At 41.2% G+C, this 24,817-nt stretch overlaps 2 protein-coding genes across 2 annotated transcripts; one reads left to right on the forward strand and one right to left on the reverse strand.

Moving 5' to 3' along the window:
• The first annotated feature begins 1,462 nt into the window (after positions 1-1,462).
• LOC104954604 (toll-like receptor 5) lies at positions 1,463-9,289 on the forward strand. The gene is made up of 5 exons (XM_010781754.1): positions 1,463-1,517; positions 3,989-4,052; positions 4,585-6,865; positions 7,437-7,525; positions 8,281-9,289. Exons 2-5 carry the CDS (start codon positions 4,005-4,007, stop codon positions 8,530-8,532), a joined length of 2,670 nt encoding a protein of 889 aa, XP_010780056.1. The 5' UTR covers positions 1,463-1,517; positions 3,989-4,004; the 3' UTR covers positions 8,533-9,289.
• Positions 9,290-13,591: 4,302 nt separating this feature from the next.
• On the reverse strand, positions 13,592-24,282 carry disp1 (dispatched homolog 1 (Drosophila)). The gene is made up of 8 exons (XM_010781756.1): positions 24,149-24,282; positions 22,956-23,079; positions 22,690-22,817; positions 20,160-20,254; positions 19,285-19,382; positions 16,979-18,568; positions 15,968-16,231; positions 13,592-15,872 (listed from the first exon to the last, which is right to left on the reverse strand). Exons 1-8 carry the CDS (start codon positions 24,280-24,282, stop codon positions 14,136-14,138), a joined length of 4,170 nt encoding a protein of 1,389 aa, XP_010780058.1. The 3' UTR covers positions 13,592-14,135.
• Between the last annotated feature and the right edge of the window lie 535 nt (positions 24,283-24,817).

The raw sequence follows: 24,817 nt of genomic DNA on the forward strand, positions 1-24,817 counted from the left end.
ATTTGGATATGAGCTCTATAAACAGATGTGCAGTGTGTTATTTACACAGAGTATGAATGGTGACTTCACAGAGCTCAGGAGCAGGGGTGTAGTGCTGCATCCTCTGAAAATACTCAAATCTACTACTAAAATCCAATATAGAGAGGTGTGTCTGCTGTGTACAGACTTTTATTCATTTCTGAGTGATTTGAAGTTATTAGGTCACATGAAAGGGAAGCTATTGAAAAAGAAAACCTGGATTTTCAATAAAGAATGTAATATTAAACACATGTGGTGCCGGCAGCATGGAGCTGCTCTGACACCTGCTGGACAAACAGTGGCACTGCACTATGAGCCGGGGTGCTTGAAGAAAACACTGCATTTTCAATACAAATATTAAACAAAGGATGTTAAAAAATCGAATATAAAGAGGTGTGTCTGCTGTGTACAGACTAGTATTAATTTCTGAGAGGGATTTAAAGATTGAAGGTCACATGAGAGAAAAACTATTGAGAGAAATACACTGAATTTTCCCCAAACATATTTAATCCAGGTTTCTTTTTCAATAGCTTCCCTGTCATGTGACCTAATAACTTCACATCACTTTCAGAAATTAATAAAAGTCAGTTCGCAGCAGACACACCTCTTAATATTGGATTTTAGTACTAGAATTTTACATTTTCAGTGGATTTGATCACGCAAAAAACCTGGGATGCGTACTGCAATTTTTAAAGTGTACTATACCCCTGGTTATAGATAATCTTGCTAAAGTAAAGGATTGGAATACCTCCTCCACCACTGGAAGCATTAGAAGTCAGAAGTTAGAAGGTATTACATTGGAAGATAAAGCTCTCAAAAAACAAGGGGACAGGCTGCTGCAACCAGATGGGAGAAGTACTCAGATCTTGTACTTGAGTAGAAGTACCAGAGTGTAGGAATAATCTGTTACAAGTAAAAGTCCTGTATTCAAAATGTATCAATTAAAAGTACAAAAGTATTAGCATCAAAATATACTTAAAGGACCAATCTTTTACTTTTGAAACTTTAAGTGTTCTTAAAGCTGGTAAAGGTGCAGCTAGTTTGAATGACTTTGTATACTGCAGGGTAGCTTGTGAATTTACTCCAGGTGGAACTAAAGTCTGATTTAACACTTGATTATATTTCACATCATTCATCCAGATCTGTAAAGTAACTAAAGTTATTAAATACATGTAGTGGTGGAGTAAATGTACACCATTAACCTCTGAATTGTAGTGGAGTGTAGAAGTACAAAGCACCTCAAAAATGTGCCTAAGCACAGTACTTGAGAAGATCTACTTAGTGACTTTAAACCACTGGTTGCAACTGGAGCAAAACAACGAAGAAAAATGTATTTGAAAGAGGAAGGAGATATTTGGGAACTTGCACCATATCCCGTCGGGTCTGAAGACCTGCCAGTGTTATCAGTGTTAGCTGTGTGTGGGGGGGCAGGCCGCAGGGGGAGGGGCAGGCAGAGACACAGGGAACAGCTCTCCCACTCTGGTCCGGGTCAAACACAGGTAAGATTCTCCTTTCATTACCACTGCAAAATACAAACTATAAAGACCATGTATGACCGCTCCTTAAACACGTTCTTTAGAGTCGCTGACACTTTAACTCATCTATATCCGCCGCTGAAAATAGTGCATTGTTGTGCAATAAACCGTGTGTGTGTCCCGTGCCAGGATCTCATTCAATGTGACGTGTAACACTTATTTTTAAAAGCATGTACATAATAGGTGAAGATATTAAAGGATTATGCTGTCATGGTGATGCGCAGGATGAATCTGATTAAAGTCATAAAGCTAAATGAGGAGCGCATGCGCAGTACCGCCCTGATATGTACACAGTACAGTTTATTTCAACACTATTTATACACACAACAGGAACAGCTGTAATCTCATCTGCCATATCATTTCACGAATATTTTTTTTAATTAAATATATTAAGTCACAGTTAGTCAGGAAGTCACTTCATTTGTGGTTGCTAACATTTCTGGTTTAACTTTGTAAACGTTGTACGTTTGTTTAACGCTATTTTATGTAACAAAAAACTGGAAAATGCATACAAATGATATGAAATATTACATATAAAAGTGCATGTGCAGTATATACAGAGGTGTAAAGTAACTAAGTACATCTACTCAAATAAAGTAGGCTACTTAAGTACAATTTTGAGGTAGCCTACTTGTACTTGAATTGAGTATTTCCATGTTTTGCTATACTTCTACTCCACTACAATTCAGAGGTAAATCGTGTACTTTTACTCCACCTCATGTATTTAATAGTTAGAGATCTGGTTGAATGTGAAACATAATCAAGTGTTAAATCAGACTTTAATTCCACCTGGACGTAAATTCACAAGCTACCCTGCAGTATAGTCATTCAAACTAGCTGAACCTTTACCAGCTTTGATAACACTTTCATGATCAATCATTATCAAACATATCATATATATTATTCTGAAATGGACCAATCTGCACAATGAATACTTTTACTTTTGGTACTTTAGGTATATTTTAAAGCAAATACTGTTGTACTTTTACTTGAGTAACATTTTGATTGCATTACTTTTACTTGTAACAGAGTATTACACGCTGGTACTACTACTGTGACTCAAGTACAAGAGTATACTTCTCCCACCACTGAGTATATATTTTTATATTTTAAAGTTGGTAGAATAACCTCATCAGTTGTGATTATTAATGTCCTATAGCAACAATGTTTGCAATTCCATAAAGTTAAAAACAAGAATGGTGAAACTTCATTCATCAGAGGCTATGTCCAATTTTGGCAGCTCCTTTTGTAGAGACCATTCCAATTACAACTTCATTTCCCATAGTGCACTGCAACCACCTGAGAGCATTTATATAGAGCATTTTTGTCAGCTTTTAGAAAGCTCCCCAAGAGCACAGAAAGCTTGTGATGTGTAAACTGAAGTACGCTTCTAATGTATATTTTAGAAAATTAAGGAAATGTCCATTTACTGAAATACTTGTGGATTGAAAATGACAACGAGGTAGGGTTTGGTTTGGAGGGTTACTCAAATGGAATCCGTTATATTTACTCGTTACCTGTAAAAAATAAAAATAAAGTAATCAGTACATTAATCTTAGTTTCAACAAATACAAATAATGTAACCTGATTACTTTCCGTTAATTTTGGATTACCTCAATATGCAGGCAAATAAATTACAAGAGAAAATAAATATGTGAATAATGTAAGACAACAACAATGTGACCATAGGAAAGAAGAAACCAAAATATTTAGTAGCAGTATAGCCTATATACACCAAAAATTAAACACATGAGCACATAGTTTAAAAAAGCAGAAATCCAACCTGAGCTGACAGAAAATGCCCAGTTTTAGTTTAATACACACAGTGAAGCTCACACACACTATTAATAAATATGATATAGGTTCTACTGAATTAAAAACAGAACAGTAATCTGATCATATTTTCTTCTGCAACTAAGTGAATACTGTTTTTTGTATCCTAACTACCTAATCCTATTATATGTAATCCGTTACTCCCAGGGCCGTCCCTCCCTACAGGCCGATCATGCAGACTGCGTGGGGCCTCATCTTGCGGAGGGTGCCTCAACTGAGCCGAAAATGCGGCGCACCTATGCGTTTATGCGGCGCAATTAGTGTGGTCTTGCACGGTTTTGACTCTGCGAGGCTCCACTAGCACCTCACATGTTAGTCAATGGGAAAAAGTATTTCTGGGCCCAGCGACTGATATGAAAGTGTAGTACCGCCGTTTGGCCACAACGAATATTTTCCTCAGAGTCCGGTGCACTTCATGGGGGCTTGATGTGCACCCCTGATTAAATCAGTGGTTGTGTACAGACTGAAGCTGCACCAGTGAACAATAAACCTTCCGAAGGAAACATCTGACAGTTTCCCCTTTTTGTTCTTCCCACATACCTACCTGTCCATAAATCACATTCTTGAAGCGTCACTAATGTTTGACTTTCTCTTCATGTTAGGCCGAAGTCAGGCAGGATGTGGACGTCAGCTCTTCAGTTGGTTTTCATTGGTTTTTACCTTCAGGTATGTGTGTGGCTTTTAGCTCAAATTGATTAGTTTCACTGTTTTACCAAACTGAACAGTTGACAGTAAAGTGAAATTCAGTAAAAAAACAACAATCTAAAGCTAATCTGATGCTGGACAATAAATAAATAAAATGTTTATATCTTTTGAAAATATGCTTAAATTCAAGCCAAATTACTCTCTTGTCGAGAATCAGATGCTGTAGCAATAAATTAGCTTAGCTTAGAACAAAGACTTTAAACAGATGGAAACGGCTACTATGGCTCTGTATGAAACGTAACACAAACTGGCCAATCGGCATTTTTAGGGTTGACTAATCAAACTGTTTGTAAGGATTTATCAAAAGCTTAATCATTGCCTTTCTCTGTTTGCAGTCTTGATGCTAAGCTAAGCTAACCGACTGCTGGCTCCACTTTCACCTTATCTAACTCTCAGCCAGAAAAAATAAAACAGGCATATTTCCTGAATTGTCAAATTATTCCTTCATCTTAAAAGTCCAGTGATTCTTTATTTACACAAATGTTGGCTGCAGGTACCCACATGCTACCCATCATGCACTTTTCACGGCCTTGTGGCGGATTGCCCCTCGAGAAATCACTACTGGGTTCCGACTCTGCCTCCCAACATCACCCACCTCTACCTGCAGATGAACTTCATCAGTGAGATCAACAGCAGTTCGCTCAGAAACTATGACCATCTTCAACAATTAGATCTTGGGATGCAGAAAGTGCCGCTCGTCTTAAGGAACAACGCTTTCCTTAGGCAGAGAAAATTGACAACACTGGTCCTAGGCTCCAATATTGGCCTTCAGATGGAGCCAAGGGCATTTGCAGGACTGTTTAATTTACAACACCTCTTTTTGGACTATTGCAATTTGCCGGACTCCATACTAGCAGAACGCTACCTTGAGCCCCTTTTGTCCTTAGAAACTCTTGATCTCTCCCTTAATAAAATAGTGAGACTCAGACCAGGACTGTACTTTTCAAAACTTACAAAGTTCACACAGCTTAACCTCAAATTGAACCCGATTGAAACATTATGTGAAGATGATCTAGTTGGTTTCCGGGGAAAATACTTCAAACTCCTGAATTTGAAATCTAATAAATTTTATAGGGGTTATAGTGAAGATTTTGACTGGAAGAAATGCGGGAACCCTTTCACAGGGATGGCCTTTGAAGTCCTTGACTTATCCAGCAGTGGGTTCAACACGAAAACATCAACACACTTTTTCAAAGCAATAGAGGGTACTCCAATTACTCATCTTATATTCTCTGGACACCTTGGCAGAGGCTTCTCGTTTTCCAACATTCCTGATCCAGATGAAAGCACATTTGAAGGCCTCATGAACAGCTCTGTCAATATTCTAGATCTGTCTAAAAGCCGTATATTTGCTTTGCAGAAGGCAGTTTTGAGTCCCCTAAGGAATGCAATAATTATTGACATTTCCCTGAACAGAATCAATCAGATTGACCAAAATGCCTTCAATGGTCTTCAAGGACATTTAAGGATGCTTAACCTGTCATACAACCTCCTAGGAGAAGTATATTCTTACACATTTACCAATCTCAATGACCTCCGGGTGTTGGATTTGTCTTACAACCACATTGGTGCATTGGCACCCAAAGCCTTCAGTGGTTTTCCAAAGTTACGAGCGTTATATCTGACAGGAAATTCCCTCAGAGTCCTTGGCTCTCCTGCCGCATTACCAAACTTAGATTATCTTCTTTTGGGTGACAATAAGCTTAAATCTCTGTATGGAATCAGCGAATTTGGCAGCAACAGTATCCATTTGGATATAACAAACAACAGATTAACAAGTTTAGAGGATGTTTATGTCATTTTAACTTCTTTCAATCGTCTCCAAAATTTCTTCTATGGTGGCAACATCATCAAGTGGTGCACAATGAGTCTGAATGTGCCTCATATTCGTTTGGAAGTGCTGGATCTTCATGACAGTTCCTTGAATGTCTTTTGGGCGCGGGGGGAGTGCCTCGACCTGTTTGATCATTTAGACAATCTGCTCGGTCTAAATATAAGCTATAACTCCATTGCGACTTTCCCAAAAGGGATTTTTAGCGGTTTAAGCTCAATCTATGAGATGGACGTATCATCTAATGCCTTAACGTATCTGCAGCAGGATCTCTTTCCGACCACCCTGAAAAGACTGGACCTTTCGGACAACTTTTTAGCCTCCCCGGACCCTGTGACTTTTCTGTCTCTCAGCTTCCTCAGTTTGGCTGCAAATCGGTTCTACTGCGATTGCAATCTAGAGAGCTTCCTGAAGTGGCTGAACGTGACGAATGTAACCTTCGCAAGCCCGACTGAGGAGTACAGATGTGAGTTCCCAGCCGCTCTTCGAAATCTCCCTCTGGGGAATTTCTCCAGGGTCATCGAACCGTGTGAGGAAGACGATCCAAAGGCCATCCAAAATCTTCAGTTGGCACTGTTCATCTTCAACGCTGTCCTCGTCATCACTGTCATCCTCAGCGGGTTTATTTACGCCCGTCTCCGAGGACACATATTCATCATCTACAAAACCATCGTTGGTAGGGTTCTCGAGGGCCCAAAACCGAACCTTCCTGTGGACGAAGTGCAGTACGATGCCTTCCTCAGCTTTAGTGAAAATGACTATGGGTGGGTGGAAGCAGCTTTGCTGAAAAAGCTGGATAACCAGTTTTCCGAGGAGAACCTCTTCCGCTGTTGTTTCGAGGCCAGAGACTTCCTGCCTGGTGAGGATCACCTGACCAACATCAGGGACGCAATCTGGAGCAGCAGGAAGACTGTGTGCGTGGTCTCCAAAGAGTTCCTTAAAGGTACAGTATTTCTAACTCTGATCTGTAGTAACAAGCGGCTGTAGTCTCCTTACAAATTGTCCTTGAAATACTTTCCAGGAATAGTTCGACCTTTGCAGATTCATTCCCTTTCGTGAGAAGGAGATGCCATTAATGTGCTTGGGAATGTCATTTAACACCCCCTGAAGATATTGTTTTAACTAACCACCAGTGGTTGAACTTCTCACCTAGCTGCAGTGATTTACAAATCTGAATTGTAAAATGGCTGGGCTATTTCTTTGAAACAGTGGTTTATGAGTGTTGTCATCTCTATGACATTAGCAGGCAACCAGCAGAACCTTCAGGAAGTCCCACCTCCCAGCCAAGAAAGTAGTGAGATGGCACAAAACTCCAGAACTTTCAGTTTTTACGCTAAGCTAAGCTAAGCTAACAATCTCCTGGTTGTTTCATATTTTGGCTAAAATATATGGAGTTGTATTCTATATCTTAGCTAACCTTGAGCAAGAAAGTGAAATAGCACTTTGTCCCCAAAAGATAAAATGAATAACCAAATGAAAATAAAATAGGTTAACTGTTTCGTTCCTCTTTTCAGATGGTTGGTGCTTGGAAGCGTTTACTTTGGCTCAGAGCCGGATGCTGGAGGAGCTGACAAACGTCCTGGTTATGGTGGTGGTAGGCAAGGTGTGTATAAGGCTGCTGACTTACTTTCTTTACACCACATTTCTGAAAGATTTTATTTACATATGTCTAGCAATATCAGATTTTTGGGAAATTGGGGGCAAGGGAAACTAGCCATTAGCAAGCATTTGCGTATTGACACATTAAAGAAATAATGAACCATATTATCTGGGGTCTGTCTTCTTACCACATGAAACATTGAAAATATTATATTTTCTCTGATCTTTGAGTTCTGGTTCTTGCCCCCAAACCCTGAGGGGAATATCTGGCGCTAATATGTTAAATACTACATTGTGTTTACTAGCTAGTTGCTCACTTTTCTTTCCAGCTTTGGTGCACCGTGAAAATCACTTGACAGAAAAGTGGTCTGCTGGCATTAACAATCTTGGTGAGAATGAACCAAAAATATGATTTATGGACAGTCAAAACAGAACAATGAGGCGATAGATGCTTTAAAGCTCCATAGAGCTGAAGGAACCTTCAGAGTCCGGCTCAACAACACAAGTGACGACTACAAGTAGTCACGTGATCATTGGAAAAATATAGATAATAGCTACTTTAAAGAGTAACCAAACCTAGTTTTATGTACAAAACTCACCATCTGCTATTATCCCATCTTTAGCCCCAAAGATAAGCGTATAACTGGCATTTGTGTAACTCCCTCCCACCCGTAGATGTCAGGCTCCGTACATATTCCATTCATCATTGCTTAACTCCTGACCTTCACTAATGACTTGTATCTTCTAATAAAACCCAAGATGGCTCACTACCAGCTGATGAAGTACCACGCAGTCAGAGCTTTCGTCCAGAGGAGGGAGTACCTGACCTGGCCGGAGGACCCTCAGGACCTGGAGTGGTTTTATGAGCGGCTCGTCTCAAAGATTCTCAAAGACACAAAGGTGAAGAAGTTTGCAGAGGACCAACCTGAGCCTGCACAGCCTGACGCCCAACCGCAGGAGCAGGAGGGAATCCAGCTGGAGAACATCGGACCAATCCCATGTCAACTCTGATTGTTAAAAAGATCGTACTTTAACCAAGAAAACCTGATGGTACCAACATCCCCCCTGCTGAAGTGTCTCCAGAAAGCAAGCACACAGGCTTCTTTGCACTTTAAATGGTCTTTTCTGATTTTCAAGAAATAAAAGGAAATGGGTATACCAACTTTAGACAAATTAAAGGCCTCCTTAAAAGGCCCTTTGTATTTCAGTTTCACATAACTAAATCCAGAACCCTCTGTTGTCTTTTAGTTTTCATGTATTTAGCAAATATGTGACATGGCATGAAATCTATTTAAAAATCCTTTTTCTATTTATTTACATTTTTTTGTAATTGCCCCTTTCGCAGTATTCCATGACCCAATGACTACAGTAACATAAATAATGTTAATTGTTAATGCTGAAGAGAGAAAGTGTGTTTTAATCTCTGCAGGTGGTGAGAACTGCAGCTGAAGGCAGACCTGAACTTAGGTGTATTCAGGGAAGTGTGTACAGAATAATAACTCCCGTAATTTGTTATTTCTATTAATACTGTAAAAACACGTTTAATCAAATTTGATTTCATTTTTTATTTGTATATCTTATATTAATTTTTTCCTATGTATATTCCGTGTGTGAAATATGTGTTTCTTCTTATTCTGTCGCTGCCTTTACACGTGAATTTCCCCCAGCGGATTAATGAAGGTCCATCTTATCTTATCTTGATAACATTATATCACTTTGTATGTAAAGTCATTTTTTTAATAAACTGAAGAAGCTTCATTTTCCAGCATGTTCCTCCTTGTGGATTGGTATCATCAGCTTTCTGAGAGTTTACATCAAATAAAATAATGTATTTATTATGGTATTTGTACGAGCCAAAATGCCCTTGAGCCTGAGTTTATTATTTGTATTATTATTATTATTTGTTTACATCATTTTTACTATTTTCGCCACTAGATGGAGAGTGTTAACTGTCTTTACTGGCTCTACCATAGACTATACATATACATTATAAAGGGCTCTACATGTCAGTCTTGAGTGGCGGTGTCCAAACCTTTTTCACTGAGGGCCAAATACAGAAAACATACTAAGGTCTGCTCCACTAGCTAAAGGTGAGGCATATTGCCTTATAGGTTAAGTTATAGGTTAGCAAAATCAATCACATGTAGATAAATGATACTTGAATATGCTTTAACAAAAAAAACAGCATCCCAGCTTTCCATAGGGTTTCATTTATTTTCTTGGCAGCTCATCCCTTAAAACAGAAGCCTCAGATTGCTTATAATAAGGGGAAATATGAAGGGTATATTTCAAGCTTGTAATGGAAATAAGTCATTTTTTCTTATTACCTAAGATTTGTTAGAAAATGTTTTCAACTTTAACTGATCAAATGTATTTGACATTTGGCTTATTATCACATGAATGCTACTGTGTAATATATGTTCACATATATATATATATATGGGGGCCATATTCCTTTATACTTTTAGAATTTGCTAAGAGCCGATTCAAAATGGACCACAGGCCGCATTTGGCCCCCGGGCCGTAGCTTGGACACCCCTGGTTTTAAGTGATCAGTGTATTAATTAGTAAGTCAGTGAAAACAGATTTTAATGTACTGGGTGTGTCATTTTCAACTCCTTTCATTAAAAAAATGTCATTAAAGCCCTCACTTCAAACAGCAGCATCTCCCCAGGTTCCTGTGTGTGTCGTAGTGTGAGAGGAGAGTGACCCGGGGTCAGCAGGTTCCCTCTCTCTCATTGAGCTGTGTGTCAGAAAACAGGAAGCCACTGGTCAGAGGAGAGCTTCCGTCTTGTTGGCCTGCATCCTCCCGTCTTTATGACAGTCCATAATGTGAACTCAGAACCACAATAACATCTAGCTCACTCACTGGTATTCTGCGGTTGTTTCAATGTTTCTCTGTTTCTACAAAAAAGACAGTTTTGGAACTTGATCTTGTCGTCAGAAACCCGAAAAAAGTTAGTGGGTATTATTTGAATATACTTGCTGTATGAAGGCCCAGAATATAGAAGCGTTTTGGATTTAGGACTAAATACAAATGACAATAGGATGTTGATTTCTCACTTCAGGTCCAATATGCAATTTGAATTTGTATTGTCACTACTACAATGGGCTTTCTCTAAAAAATATGATGTCAAATGGATTCTCATTTATTTGAATATTGTTGAGAAACAACATTTTTATGGTTTAAACTATTACAAATGTGTATTAAATATTTACAATGCCATTTTAAATGATTCAGGTTTATTGCCAAGTAGGTTTACACATACAAGGAATTAGCTTTTTGTGTCAAATGGTGCATTTATTAACACAGTAAGAGGTATTTAGTTGTAAAAAAGAAGCAAATATAGCTATTAAAAAACTATTTTTAAAACATATGGAAGATTAAAAATGCTTTAACTGTTTTACAAGCAGTAAACATTACCTACAGGTAAGTGCAAAGAGAATAGGATGTATTACCCTGTAAATATGTACAGTAAATAAGGGACTAAAATGGAAGAGCGGTGCAGTTTAAAAAGAGATACAATATTTGAATGGCAATTGGACATGGACATATCTGTACATGGCAGCTGGTAAACATCTGTTAACGACCCTGTGTAGGTTTATGAACCACGTTAAGTGCACACCAAATAACCAGGATGTTAATGTGCAGCATTATAGCAGTAGTCTATAGAACAACAATAACAATAAACACAATTGTAATGTGCATTATTATATACCATTATATATGTAAGCCTGTTTATAAACCCCATTCAAAAGAAATGTACCAGTAATCAGATTACATCTTTTGTTCTGAAACTGTAAGGGACTAGTTACCTTTTGATGGTATCCTATACCGATCTGTTACTCCTCAAATCTGGTGTTCAGGTAAATCACATTTATTTCAAGACTAATGTTACACAACCTATGTATCTAAAAGACATGTATGGGCACACCATGTCATTATTAGCAAAGAAAGAAAGGAAATATGCAATAAATAAAAGATTTAATTCGTGCCAAGCCCAATAAAAAAAGGTGATAAATCCCAGAGTGAAATTAATGTCATCTTTATTCATTTTAATATAAAAGAAACAAAGAAAATGATAAGAAAAAGGATGAAGTATTGTTTTTCCTAACAATCCATTCGATTTGTTTAGAAGTAACTTCACAATGTGTGCTGTATCTTTCTGCCTTTTTGATCGACAGAGAAGGCAATCCTCCTCCCTGACTCTGGACCAGTCCGGCGGCTCGACTGAAATCAAATTTGAAAAGTGGAAGCAAATGTTTACCTTGTAAACAAGCTCTCCGGCCTCTTCAGTTATTTCAGGCCTGCAGGATATACTTAGAACAGACACACATGCTTCTGAGATTCTCCCTCTCAGGGAAATGTAATAAACCTGCCCCACAGCCACAGCTAATATTTGACCTATGTTTAAGCAAATATAATTACAGGGATGCTCACGCAGGCCGGGGGGGGAGATCCTCTGCGGGAAGTGGACTCATCTTCACTGAGATTGAGAGGAGAAGAAAGGCAGCCATGGGAGACAAACTGATCTCTATGAGCCAAAATAAGATCTTTCCTTCAACACAGTCGCATCAAGCGAGCCCAGTGTGGGTGGCTGCCTTACGTAATGTGTTTTATGGGGCTTGTTTGTTTGTGGGAGTTTTTTCTGGGGTTAAGGGGTGTCGCAGTGATGAGAGGAAAGAACTAGCAGCAGCATAGCGGTACTTTTCCTCTGACACCATCAGCCTGCCGGGGGTGAAATGTTTTTAGGCTCCAGCGGCTCTTTTCCAGCGGCTCCTTCCAGCCAGTTGTGGTTGGAAGAAGTTGAAACTAATGCCTTGTGATGAGTTCATCACATTTCCACAGGAGCGCCCCTCCGCTAACACTATGTGAAAAAAAGATCTGAAATAATAAAGCACTACATTTGAGATGTCAAAGCAGGCAGCACTGAACGATAGTGAGAACAACATGGCTGTGAAATTCCACATCCAGAGAAATGAAGCTGGCTCTGGAGTTTACTGGATTTTGTTCCAAAGAGAGAATAAGACTATCGTCGAGCCAAAAAGGGGATCATCTCTTTTTTTTTACCAAGTGTGTGTTTCTTCATATAAACAAACATTGTAAGTCAAACATTAGCGCTAACTTGGCAGTTAATTGCAGAGGAGCAAAGAGACATGGATGATTTAAATGCAGCGAGAATGGCAACACCTTCAGCCTGTTTGGATGTAAATGTCAAAAGTTAAGAAAGCTGAGGGTGATTTGAGAAGGATAACATCAGTAGCTTATAAGCTGAGTGGTGAACATGTGACCTAGAGACAATCATTGCCAGAGGTGAAATGTAGTGAAGTACATTTGCTCAAATACTGTACTTAAAGAGGCCCTATTTTGTTTTTTAGGGTTGTCCCTTCCCTGTAGTGTGATACAGGTTGTAGTGCATGTTAATGGTCTGCAGAGGCTAACATCCCTGTGTTCCCTCCAGAGGGAGTTTCTCTCCCACACTCCCCCCCTGCCTGAAACACCTCCAATGGACTTCTTTGTTTACTTCTGTAACATAGTGACAACACTACACTTGCACTTCTATTGGCTAGCACTCCAACACATTATTTGTCATAGGCTAAGGGGCGAGACATCTCTAAGCCAGCTAACCAATCAGAGCAGACTGGGCTCTGGTTTCAGACAGAGGGTGAAAAGAGGTGCTGCAGCACAAGCAGTATGAGAACAATAAAGAGCTTTTTGAACATTAAAGCATGGAGACATGTCCCAGGAGAGACACTACATACTGATATAACCTGAAAGTGAGGATAATATGTCCATTCTGAACAGTTCCTGAGTAAATATGCTTCAGATGGACTTGTTGCTTTAAGAAAATCTGAGCTGTATCACAGACTGTAACGCAAGTATACAAGAACATGAAGAGCAGAATAACCTCCGGCCAGATGGAAGAGATCGCTCTGAGGGAGTCAGCAGTAATGACACAATGAAACTGGTGTTACGATTGAAGATATCTCTCAACAGAGCCTCATCTTATTTTATGGCGTGTGTATGTGTGTACACAAGATTGAAAGAGCAGACAATAAAAGCCAGAAGTGATAAAAAAAGACATTTTAATCATCTTTTATCTGAGGCCAAGTTGAAAGAAAACAGGCACGCTGAATTTTAAAACCAGCTCCCACAGATACAAAAAGTGTCGAGGGGTATCAGCTTGTAAAACGTGGCACATTTCTGTCATTGTTGATGTTATCATCTCTGACAACATTTAATAGTAATTACACACAATATCACAATATATACTATACCATTTCATGTGGGTGCAAATGGCTGCTGCAGGAGTACATTTAACACTGAAGTTAGCAACATTTCATGGAGGGGTGAAAAGATCAGGTCCCATTATGATATAGCTTTAACAAATAGTGTGTGTTTGAGTGGAAAACATATGCTATTGCATGTGAAAGTAGAAAAAGAAACATGTCAACAGATTATATTTAGCGGGTGCTGTTTTATGAAACACATTGAGGCACTTGGTCAGCATCAGAAACCTTGTTTGATTGCACATACATTTTAGTGTTGGTCGTTCCTTTTTTTGAACATTTGCCATTTGTTCTGAAATGAGTGTTATTAATACAATGTATCATCAACACAAGCTTTCCGAGGAGGGATTGGTGTTTATTGCGATAGGAGGCACGCTGGTGTCAGTTTTTGGGCCGTTAAACTCTGAAGCTGAATTGCACTTCACTTTCAACGTCCTGTTAAAACAGTAGAGTTTCTTTGGCGAGGCGGAGGACGCCCGCTGTCGTTTAGAGCTGCGCTTGCACTTTTTCCCGCTCTCCTCCCGTGTGACGGGAATACTTCTGAGCTGCTCCTGGTTGCCAGGGACTTTACAACAAGCGTCCACTGGTGTGGTCGTGTCAGTGGTGGACGTGTGATTCTCTCCACAACAATGGTCACTGTCCCTTCCCATCTGTTTCTCCTGACTGAGAGGTGAGTCCGGGGAGGGGGATGGGCACTGAGTCACGGCGGGGGGGCTGATATTTTGGCTACTGTCAGGGCTTGAGGAACTTGTTTCATGTTTATGGTCCCCTGGCCCCCCGGGCTCTGAGCCGGGCTCCTGGGTCAGAGCTGTAGCCTTCTGCTGGCCAGCAGCGTGGACGCAGTACTTCCTGAGATTACAGGTGTGGGCGGGTCCCTGCCTGGGGGCCACTACCCGTCCCTGGGCACAGTGGTGGAAATGGGCGGGGGGGCAGTGGACGTAGTGCATGTGGCAGTCCATGTGCGTGTACACTGGGTCTAAATGGGCTGCGTTCTGTTTGCTGGGGGTGTTTCCTGAGAGGGGGAAGAGCTGAGGGGTGGGAGGGGGCTCCAGGGGGGGCTGAGCACAGGAGTGGGGGGTCCATTGCTGGGACAGGTGGTGAGAAGGGGAAGGGTCCCCACATGTGCAGGTAGTGTTCTGAGAGAACTGGCACCTGGACGGTGGCCTCAGGGCCGCAGCGAGGCCGTTCTCAGGGCCCGTTCTGCCCGGCTCTGCCTTGCTTGTGTACTGGATGTGTGGGAAGGGCCCGGTGTGGGGGTGGGCCGGGACCCCGTTGTAGAGCTGAGCGCCCACTTCCTGCTCCTCTCGGGGTTTGTCTTCACTCTTCTGACTGGAGGCCAGGGGCTCCAGCTCGTAATGCTCTGCCTCCCCGTCCCTGCTGTCCAGCTGGTACTTCCCTTTCCCTTGAGGGGCAGGCACCGAAGATGTGACCTCAGAAAACACCTGACACTGCATCTTTTTAGGCAGGGGGATCTGGCCGCAGGTCCCCTGGGGCCCCAGGCAGCGACACATGCACTGAAAGAAGAAAGTGGCGAAGGCCCAGCTGATGCACATGATCAGCATCATGAAGGTGCCCAGCTGGGTGTAGGCCAGCACGGTGGAGGGCATCATCATGGCCCCGGCCACAAAGGTGGTGAGGGCCGCCATGGCGATAGCGGAACCCATACGGCTAAGGGAGAAGATCACCTTTCCCTCGCGGTCGGGCTCGGGGGCGAGGCGATAGGCTACACCGTAGTGGACCGCGAAGTCTACGGACAGCCCCACCGCCACGGAGATGGTGACCGACTCCAGGACGTTCAGCTCCCAGCCCAGCAGCACCAGGGAGCCCACGGTGACGAATATGGTCCCAGCGATGGACAGGATGGCGTACAGACTGATGATGACGTTCCAGGTGGTGAGCAGCATCACGCTGAAAGCCACAGCCACTGACAGCGCCATGGCAACCAGAGTGCCGTCAGACAGACTGTCCTGGAGGTCGTAGAACTCCAGGTTGCTGATGAACCAGCCGTGGCTCAGGCCTTCTGGGGCGTAGCGGAGCTCCTCAAGGATCCAGGCATCCACCTACAACAGAACCACCATCATTAATATCAGGAGAATCAAACAGATGCAGAACCAAACGTATCGTAAAGAGACACCAAATAAATTAAAGTTAGTACTTCTCTGTAGAACTGGAACATCTTCTCGTAGGCCAGGGTGAAGAGGTAGGTGCTCTTGAACTCCAACACTATGGCTCTGATGGTGTCGTTGATGTCGAATCGTGGGCCGGGGGTCTTGCTGTCAAGGTGGTAGTTAGTGCTCCGGTCCAGCTCCATGATGGCTCTCTTGATGCACAGCTCGAACACTTCCTGTTTGTAGGGGAAGGTGGACTGACTGCAGCAGGGGTAGACGGGGGACTCCTCACAGTCCTGGTTCTCCATCCACTGGTAACATGAGAGGGAGGTTAAGATCACTATATCATGTGATGTGACACTCACATGTCTTTACGTCTAAACAAAGTAAATTTTGTGTTCCCATTAGGTCACCTTTATATTAAAAGTTAGTTTAGAAATGATACACTTAGCCAACAGTCTGTATAATAACAGCTTAGTTGATTCATCAACTAACCAGTTGAGAGATAATTGCCATTTATGAACATTCAAGTAATCTTCTAATTTATTTTGGAATAACTTAGATTTTTAGGCAGATTTTTTCTTTTCTTTTTTTTTAATAGATATTACTTCATTGGGTACAGTTTTGTTTAACAGCTTTACTTGTTTTGTTGATTATTTTTCATTTATTTTTACTCAAGTATCATTTCCAATTCAGGATTATTTTACTAGTATTTGTAGTGTGGTAATAGCACTTTTACTTAAGTTAAAGAACTGAAAACTACCCTATCAGTATCTGATAATAGCAAAACCTTATTTTTATCCCTCTTTTCCAACTAATAAGCTTGTTAATGAAATATTAGTTTGGACCTACTTATTTTTAAGAACATTTCAAATGTTCAAAATAAGAGCCAGTCTTTAAATCTCAAAAAAACACAATTACATTATTGTTTAGGCCAATGGATTATCTTTTTTTTCCTGATACGATTCAGTGATTATGTCCTTTGCAGGATCAATATTGATACTTATCGTTGTATCAGTGCATCCCTAGAGTATACTTAGCGCACATGCAGTACTGACCTGTTTGAAGGTCTCGATGAAGCAGCTGGTGAAGTCCTGCTCGTCTGACTGGAACACAAAGCTCTGATTCCTCAGCTTCTGGCAGAAGCTGAGGATCCACAGCTGGGACGCAGGACTGGCAATGTTGAAGCTGTTATCCAGCATCAGCTTCCCCTTGTTTTTGGGGTTCAGGGGGTCCCCGTTATCCTCGGGGGTCACGCCCCAGATGATGGTGATGGGCATGTGGAGGTCCTCGCCGTGATGAACCCTCTCGAACATGAACAGCTTCTTGTACTCGGCGTCGTAGCGCTCAAACGGGTGCGAGGATCGGAACACCTGAAACTCGGCCAATTCCAGAGATGGGAGCTTCATCTTTGGGTTGACACAGACAACATAAGCCCCGCCCACTGTGATGGCGAGGAACCAGAAGAGCCAGAGGTAGCGCAGTTTGATGACGATGCAGGGGAGAACCTTCTCGAAGAAGATCCGTGATGCCTCGGAGACAGCGAACAGGCAGTCGTTGGCCTTCTGACAAAGACCTGTCCAGAACGTCCGGGTGCAGCATCCACTCTGCGGCTCCTGAGGCTTGGCGCACGGGAACAAATTCGGCAGGTAGCGCTCGTGTAGCACCACCACAGCTGGAAGCCATGTGACCATGAGAATGTAGTTCACCAATATGGCAGTGCCCGCATAGACACCGAAACAGCGTATGGCAGTGATGTTGCTGACGTAGTTGGCGTAAAAAGCTGCAGAGGTGGTGAAGCTGGTGACGAACATAGACAGGGCGGCATGTTGGAGAGTCACTCCCACTGTCTCTGATAGCTCGGCGTGCGGCTTGTCAAACTTCGTATAGTTCCAAACATCGCACAACACGAAGGCGTCGTCTGCACCGATGCCCACCAGGATGATGAGGGCCGTGAGGTTCATGAAGGGGAAGAACTCAAAGTTGAAAACCATCCGGTAAAGAAAGTAAGACACAATGAGTGAGCTGATGATGGCGATTATCGTCATCAGAGTGATGAAGATGGAGCGCGTGTACACACACATGACCAACAGGACGATCACGATGGCGATGGCGGGATACACCGTGTCTGTGAGGAGGTAGTCCTGAAAGAGGTCGTGTTTGATCCCAAACTCAATCCCTGTGACTGTGGTGATTCCGTCTGAAGAATTCCAGTTCTCAAAATTGTCCAAGTAAATGTTCATCATGGACTCTCCCTTCTCTGTGGGGGAGAAGAGCATGCTGTATTTGAGCATAGGGGGAGAAAACTCCAGGCTCTTGGTACTCAAGAAGTCTTTGTCCACAAGGAAGTGAAGGATCTGGTAGACGGCGTTGTACTTGGTGCACTTCCTGGGCACGGTGCCACATTTGAGCTGGTCCTTCCGTCGCAGGGCCATATCCCAGCACTCGGGCCCCAGGGTGCCGTTGTGGTAGTACTTAGCACAAGAGCGTAGGATCTTGAGAGTGTGCGCTACGTCGCGCTCTGTGATCTTCTGGCAGGACGACCTGTTGGTGAGCGCGGCAACATAGTTACCGAGCGTCCAGCTGGGACAGCAGGAGGCGTCGTTGGTGCGCTGACAGAGGCTCCAGTAGTCACGGTGGGAACGCACCTGGGAACACAGACAAATTATAAATCTTCTACAATTGATGTGAATACATTTATTCAACAGTGGTTGAATTGATAACGATCAGAATTGGATCAGTTAAGTTCAACAACATTTCAAACTTCAAGAAAAGCTGCACAACTTCATTATTTAATTCCCATTTAAGTTAGCATCAGGCTATCTGGTGTTAGCCGATGGAAGCCTCTGGTGTGCAAGTTGAAATGTGACGTGCAGTGTTACTGTTATATACACTGAATGATACAAATGTAACCCTACACAACTTTTTGACAATAAATAATAGTATATTATAAACCATAATATGAACTTTCTGGTTTCTGTAGGGTTCTGTCGATAGGAGAATACTTTGAAAACTTTAAAGCACAAAAATGTATTGCTGTAATTCATCCCCTCTATGTGAATGTACATTTACAATGCATGTTTTTAGCTTACTGAATATGAATAATGTCAACACAATATTAGAGGAATTAGATTTTCCTATGTAATGTCTCCTCAATTATGAATGCAAGGGAAAAAAGGTGGATAAATAAACATTTGGTCTCAATAAAAAACCCAAATAACTGTAAATCAAGCATGTTATATGTGATAAGATATTATATTGGAAGAAAATACTATGAATAAATAAACGAATAAAAACTATAAGAAGTGAATGGTAACTGTATCATTCCAAGTCTTGAGGCCTGTGTTCTCTTCTGTTGTCGTACCTTTGTGTTGTCCAGGTTGCACATGGATTTGATGGCCTGAATATTCCACAGGTTCTTCCCCTCAGCTGATGCGAACACCAGTCTAGAGTAACTGTCACCTGCATCGAGAGAGGACGTTTATTACTTAATTAGGAAAACCATCTTTCCTCCATTAATAAAAGGGAGGAAATATGAGGCAATTACAATTATACAATCGGGAGATCTGGTGGCTGGAAAAGCTCTCACTCTAATACACATCTATACCTTGAGACAATAGTGGAAATAATCCAATTCAAAGTTTTTTTTCTATATCCATATAAGAAAAGTAAATACTGTTACCTACATTCTATCATATCATTGCGTATCATCTTTAATGTGGTGTATTCATTTGGGTTTGGCCCAAGATCCTTTAGTGCAGGGGTGTCAAACTCAACTTCATCGCAGGCCACATTCGCATAAAGGTTGCATTCAAAGGGCCGGTTGTAACTATATAAATATATAATATATATAAAATAATGTATTATATATTACATTATTGCCTCTGAATTGGATTATTATCATAACTTAGTAATTAACTACGTCTGAAAGCAGAAGTCCAGGGCAAATAATTGCAAGTCTCTTCAGTGTGCATGGCACAAAACGTGATGCATTGTGGGACATGTAGTTTATGGGCATCCTGCTTCTGTAAAGTGGCATGTAACCGTATAATAAACGTATTATATTCTTTGCAAGCTATTGCGGGGCCACATAAAATGAAGTCGCGGGCCGGGTTTGGCCCCCGGGCCTTGAGTTTGAGACCCCTGCTTTAGTGGCTGAGCATTTATTCAATCTTTTATTTTTTTTATTTTCATTAAATCTAAATTGAACCACTGTCATTTATGTATTCAAAATCTTACCTGGCACGTCACAGAAAAACTCTTTACTGAAGTCCCACTCTGCTTGCCGTTTGTCTCGATCAAAGCGTTCCTCGGGCCACCTGGGCTCTTGATGACTAAAAAACAAGAAAACAAAAAAGCTATATTACTTAGATGTACGTTTACATTCAATTAAACAATGTGGTAATAACAATAAGCATGGTCATTCACATTATGCTTGAAAACCTATTTAACTGGCAGATTTAAATAATTGAGAAGTGATACTGCTTATTAATGCTAACACAAGGTTTTAACGTTTTGTTCTACCACATCAAATACATCAGTAAATACATGGTGAATGCCCCAAGTTTCTATGTAACATAATAACGGGGGTTGATAACAAGAGACAAAAAAGACTACTAAAGGTCATCAAGCTGCACATTAGCCACCTTTAGCATAGCAACTGTGATGTAGTTAGACTAACGTTAGCTGTTTAATTCTGTTTATTGCATTTGCCCATCAAAAATCGTAAAAGTGGTGTCAGTATGTGATTAAAACGTGTAAGTATCATAAAACATGTTTTCCACAGATGTAAATTTCTGTAATATTCTCAAATCTATTAAAAATATTCTATGGCTTTTTGTCGAGGGAACCTTTCCGATGCTACTCTAGTTCAACTTTTGGCAGCAAGTCTTAGTTTTATACTGTTTCTCACAGCCCTTTTGTCCCCAAATTATTGAAAAATAATAAAAACAAATCATTCTTATCATCAGGGATTAAGATAATAATCTGGTTTCCCTCGGAGAGCAAAGCGCGACCAATGCTAATCGCTTCAATCAGAGAAAGAACAAAAGGAAGTTTGCACGACTTTATAAACGCAGCAGAGATCCAGAGACGCACGGCTGCAAAGTCAGCGTGACAATAAGCAAAGGAAGCACATCTGATGCTTGAATGAAAAAAGCAGCAGTAATTGCTGTTACCCTCAAAGTTCAGATGAATGGCGTACAGCGGTACTAAGATACCGGTGTCATTATTATAATAATCATAATAGTGGCTCTGATTGAGTGGGGGGCCTGAGGGGACAACGTGCAGACAAGTCGTTGGCGTATATGTATGTATTGTGTGTGTTTTTTTGCAAGGAGGATGTGTTTTCTGAGTAATGTAGTGCCTACATGCCAGCGACGGTTCAGACAGGAATTCTATCAGTGTGTATGCAGGTTTTTATTTTAGGGGCTGTGTCCCCTGCTAGAGACAGGAAGGCAGGGTAATCAGGTGGCTGTCAGAGAGAGACTGAGGGGTTGAAAGACGGGGGGACGGGGGACTGGGACGCTCGCTGACAGCAGCAGAGGCCTCTCGTACGAACATAAGCACACAATTACATCTGCAGACAGACAGGTGGAGGGAGACAGAGGGGGAGACAAAGGGAGGCACAGACACCGCAGGAGACACAGAGGAGACACAGAGAAGACAGACTGAAAGGATCTAATCAGCAGAGTGGAGATGTGATGATTCTTAACCCTATAGACACAGGAAGTCTGATTCAGAGCTAACTGGAATGCTAATGCAGAAAACTAAGAAGAATAATATGACATTTCTATTTGTTCCATGAATTTATGTGAGGGAGGTTAGATCAAGGTGAGCTCCTATTTTTTTTTTTTAAAGGCAGCTAGAGCGTATATTTGTCCTCAAACCAAAAAAACGAAATAATCAAAATCAAACTGCCACTGAGGCATCGGGTAGCAGATTACGCAGTCCATTCTTCTGGCAACACTTTGTTTACGCTGTATATTATGTTACGTTTAGACAATCATATTACGAAGAACAATGGTTTCTATTTTCAAAACCTCTCTTGCCCTGGCTAAAGAACAAACCTTTGCTTTCTTGCCTTTCCTGGTGCCAGTCTCTTCTCAAATGAACGATAAATAATAATCAAATGACTATATACAGAACAGCAACAAAATAAATGTTCAACTATTTCATATTACAAAACAATGAATTGCTCCGACAGCAGGCACATCATTCATTATAGATCATTTAAAGATGCATGTCAATGTAATCCGATAAACAAGCAATTTAATTGGTGTTTTGAGATACTGGCTTATATTGGTAGAAGCAGGGAGAACACATCCAATATATGAAACATCGGTTTGACCTTGAGAGTGTCATAGAAACAGACGTGAACATGTGAAGAGCTTCTCCTGATGAGAGGACAGAGCACAGCTGATGACCTTGTGGATCCATCTTTAGTGAGCTCCCCTTTTCTTTCAGGAGGGGATTCAGACTTTCAGCATGTCGGTCAACACTCACCCTCAGTTACAGGTCACAGGATCAAGGCTTCATTTTACAGCCATGTGTAAACAAATATGTTGCCTTTTTTTGTAGTGTTGTTCATTCTTAGCCATGTTAATGTGAATCAAAAAACAACGATTTAGTATAGTGAGTAGACGCATTAGCCCAATGGCATTTGGATTTAATGTCTGTGTAAGTTCTGGAAAGTTTATTTAATAACTAATCCCAATGTCTCAAGCTGAAACTCGTGTGTCTGTGAAGTGTAAGGCGTGTGTGACGTTACTTTTTGGCCTGCTCATCAGCGTATTTGAAGGGGTAGTTGGCCAGCGTGGCTCTGTAGCCCGTGTTCTTCACCATGTTGTTCCATGTGACCAGCCGCTGGCCAATGGCTGTTCCCCTTGGCTCGAAACCCTTTTAAAGAAGAAAGAAAGTAAGGATAAGGAAACACGTTTTGATAATGAAAGAAGGTTACTGTCTTCAAGGTGCTCGTATAAATTGAGCATTTGAAATGTGAGGTTTTTTTATCTCTTTTATCTCATCTGTACTCACCAGCAGCGGGTCGGAGAAATCGGGCAGATCTGGAACCAGAACGCCCACCAGAGCACACACCACGATGAGCACTGTGCACACCCCCAGCACCACCACCGGCCAATCAGCTATCAGCTCAGCATAGCTGCAAACAAGGAAAAGGATTTAATATAGTGTACACAGTGATGTCATGTCAAATGAAATTTCATTTGGTTGAAGCTTTTATCCAAAGCGACTTACAATAAGTGCAAAAACCATAAAGATTCAAACTCTTAACAACAAAGAAAGTGCAGATATAATCACTTCAAGCAAGTCACACTAAGTGCTGGTGAACTAGTTACAGGTACTACATTCCCTTTAAGGGCTTTTTTCTTTCTGTCTTTTTCTTAACAATCAAAAGTCACGAGAGCAACATTTTTGAGGTTAAGAGAGATGTAATTATATTACCATCTTGCAATCAACTTTTATCTCAATCTTAAAATGTAATTGTTTTATATATTTTCACCCTTATAATGATCATTATGTATATGAATTTTAACATATTCTCAACCTATTAGTTTACTATTAATTCTGAAAACTAATGATTATTATATATGCATGTGTGTATTTATACATGTTTATATACTAATTGTATTTATTTTTAAATGTCTCATTTGTTTATTCAGTGTTGCACAGGGTTTATTTAAATGAGTGTGTAAACTGGTGGGTGGATTAACCTTTAAGATTATATCACAATTCATGAGTTGATTTATTTTTTACATTTATATTTATAAAGTAATAGTCTATATGTCCTTAAGTACAGTAGTTGAGTACTCAGTGACATTTCACCACTGGATAAGCCTACCTCATCTGGGCTTTGCTTAAGGCCTCAGCTTGTTTGGAAGGAGTGTTAGTAGCAGTCTTAGGTTAAGCTGCGTGTACTGAGAGTCTCCATCCCTCTGTAGCTCTTAACACTTGGGATCTTTCCCTGAACCTTTCTAAAAACTCTAATCCTGATTAAACAGTCCTGATAAAACAGTCTGCTGGATTATATTTGAGATGTATCGGAGAGCTGCAGGTTAAAGGAGGCCAGGTAGAGAGACACACTCCCATGACTCACTACTGAGGAATGACAGCAGTGATGGATGGATGACAAATAAAGAGAGGAGGAGGAGGAGAGAGCTTTGCAATCCAGAACATCAACGCAAGAGGAACAGTTTTTTGGCAGGTCTCACCTTTTGGGGAATCGAAAGGGCCTTGCAGGGCTGAAAAACAAAAAGACGGGAGATAAATCAGGCTTACATATTGGAATCAACGCAACAGGAGATAAAAAACAGATTTGCAGAGACTTTGGAGCGAGAAGGGACATCTTTTCTTCATAATCTGCCTCTTCTTTCTTTTTCCAGCAGCAGCAGCAGCACACCCCATAGGGACGAGACCAGTGAAACATTAAGACTGACGTGGCTGTCGAAACCACTCTCCATAATGCTCTCTGCTCCTTTTTCAAATCTGTTTCAGATGTGACACATAGGCTAACAATGGTTTCTAGTATACATTTGATAGGGCTGAACGATTAATCGATTTTAATTCGAAATCGCGATTTGAAATGATGCAATTATCAAAATCGCAAATTTAAAAAATGTGTTCCTCTTGTGTGTCAGTCATCCACACTAATCAGAAGTGCTGTGCTCCACATGCACCAGCCAATGTTAACCAATCAGAAGTGGCCCATGATAGAAGGTGATAGACAGATTGTGACAGATTTTGAAAGTGCCTGCCCTTACCAAATGGCTTCCAATGGAGCTTTACTAGATGGTTTGGTGAAACAAACCATCTGAGTCAGGTTAGTAATGCTCCATCACATGTATCTATTACAGGGTGAATCTTAAACTGAAGCTTGACTT

Source organism: Notothenia coriiceps, unplaced genomic scaffold (genome assembly GCF_000735185.1).
Source record: "Notothenia coriiceps isolate Sejong01 unplaced genomic scaffold, NC01 NC01_scaffold00023569, whole genome shotgun sequence".
Lineage (NCBI taxonomy): Eukaryota > Metazoa > Chordata > Actinopteri > Perciformes > Nototheniidae > Notothenia > Notothenia coriiceps.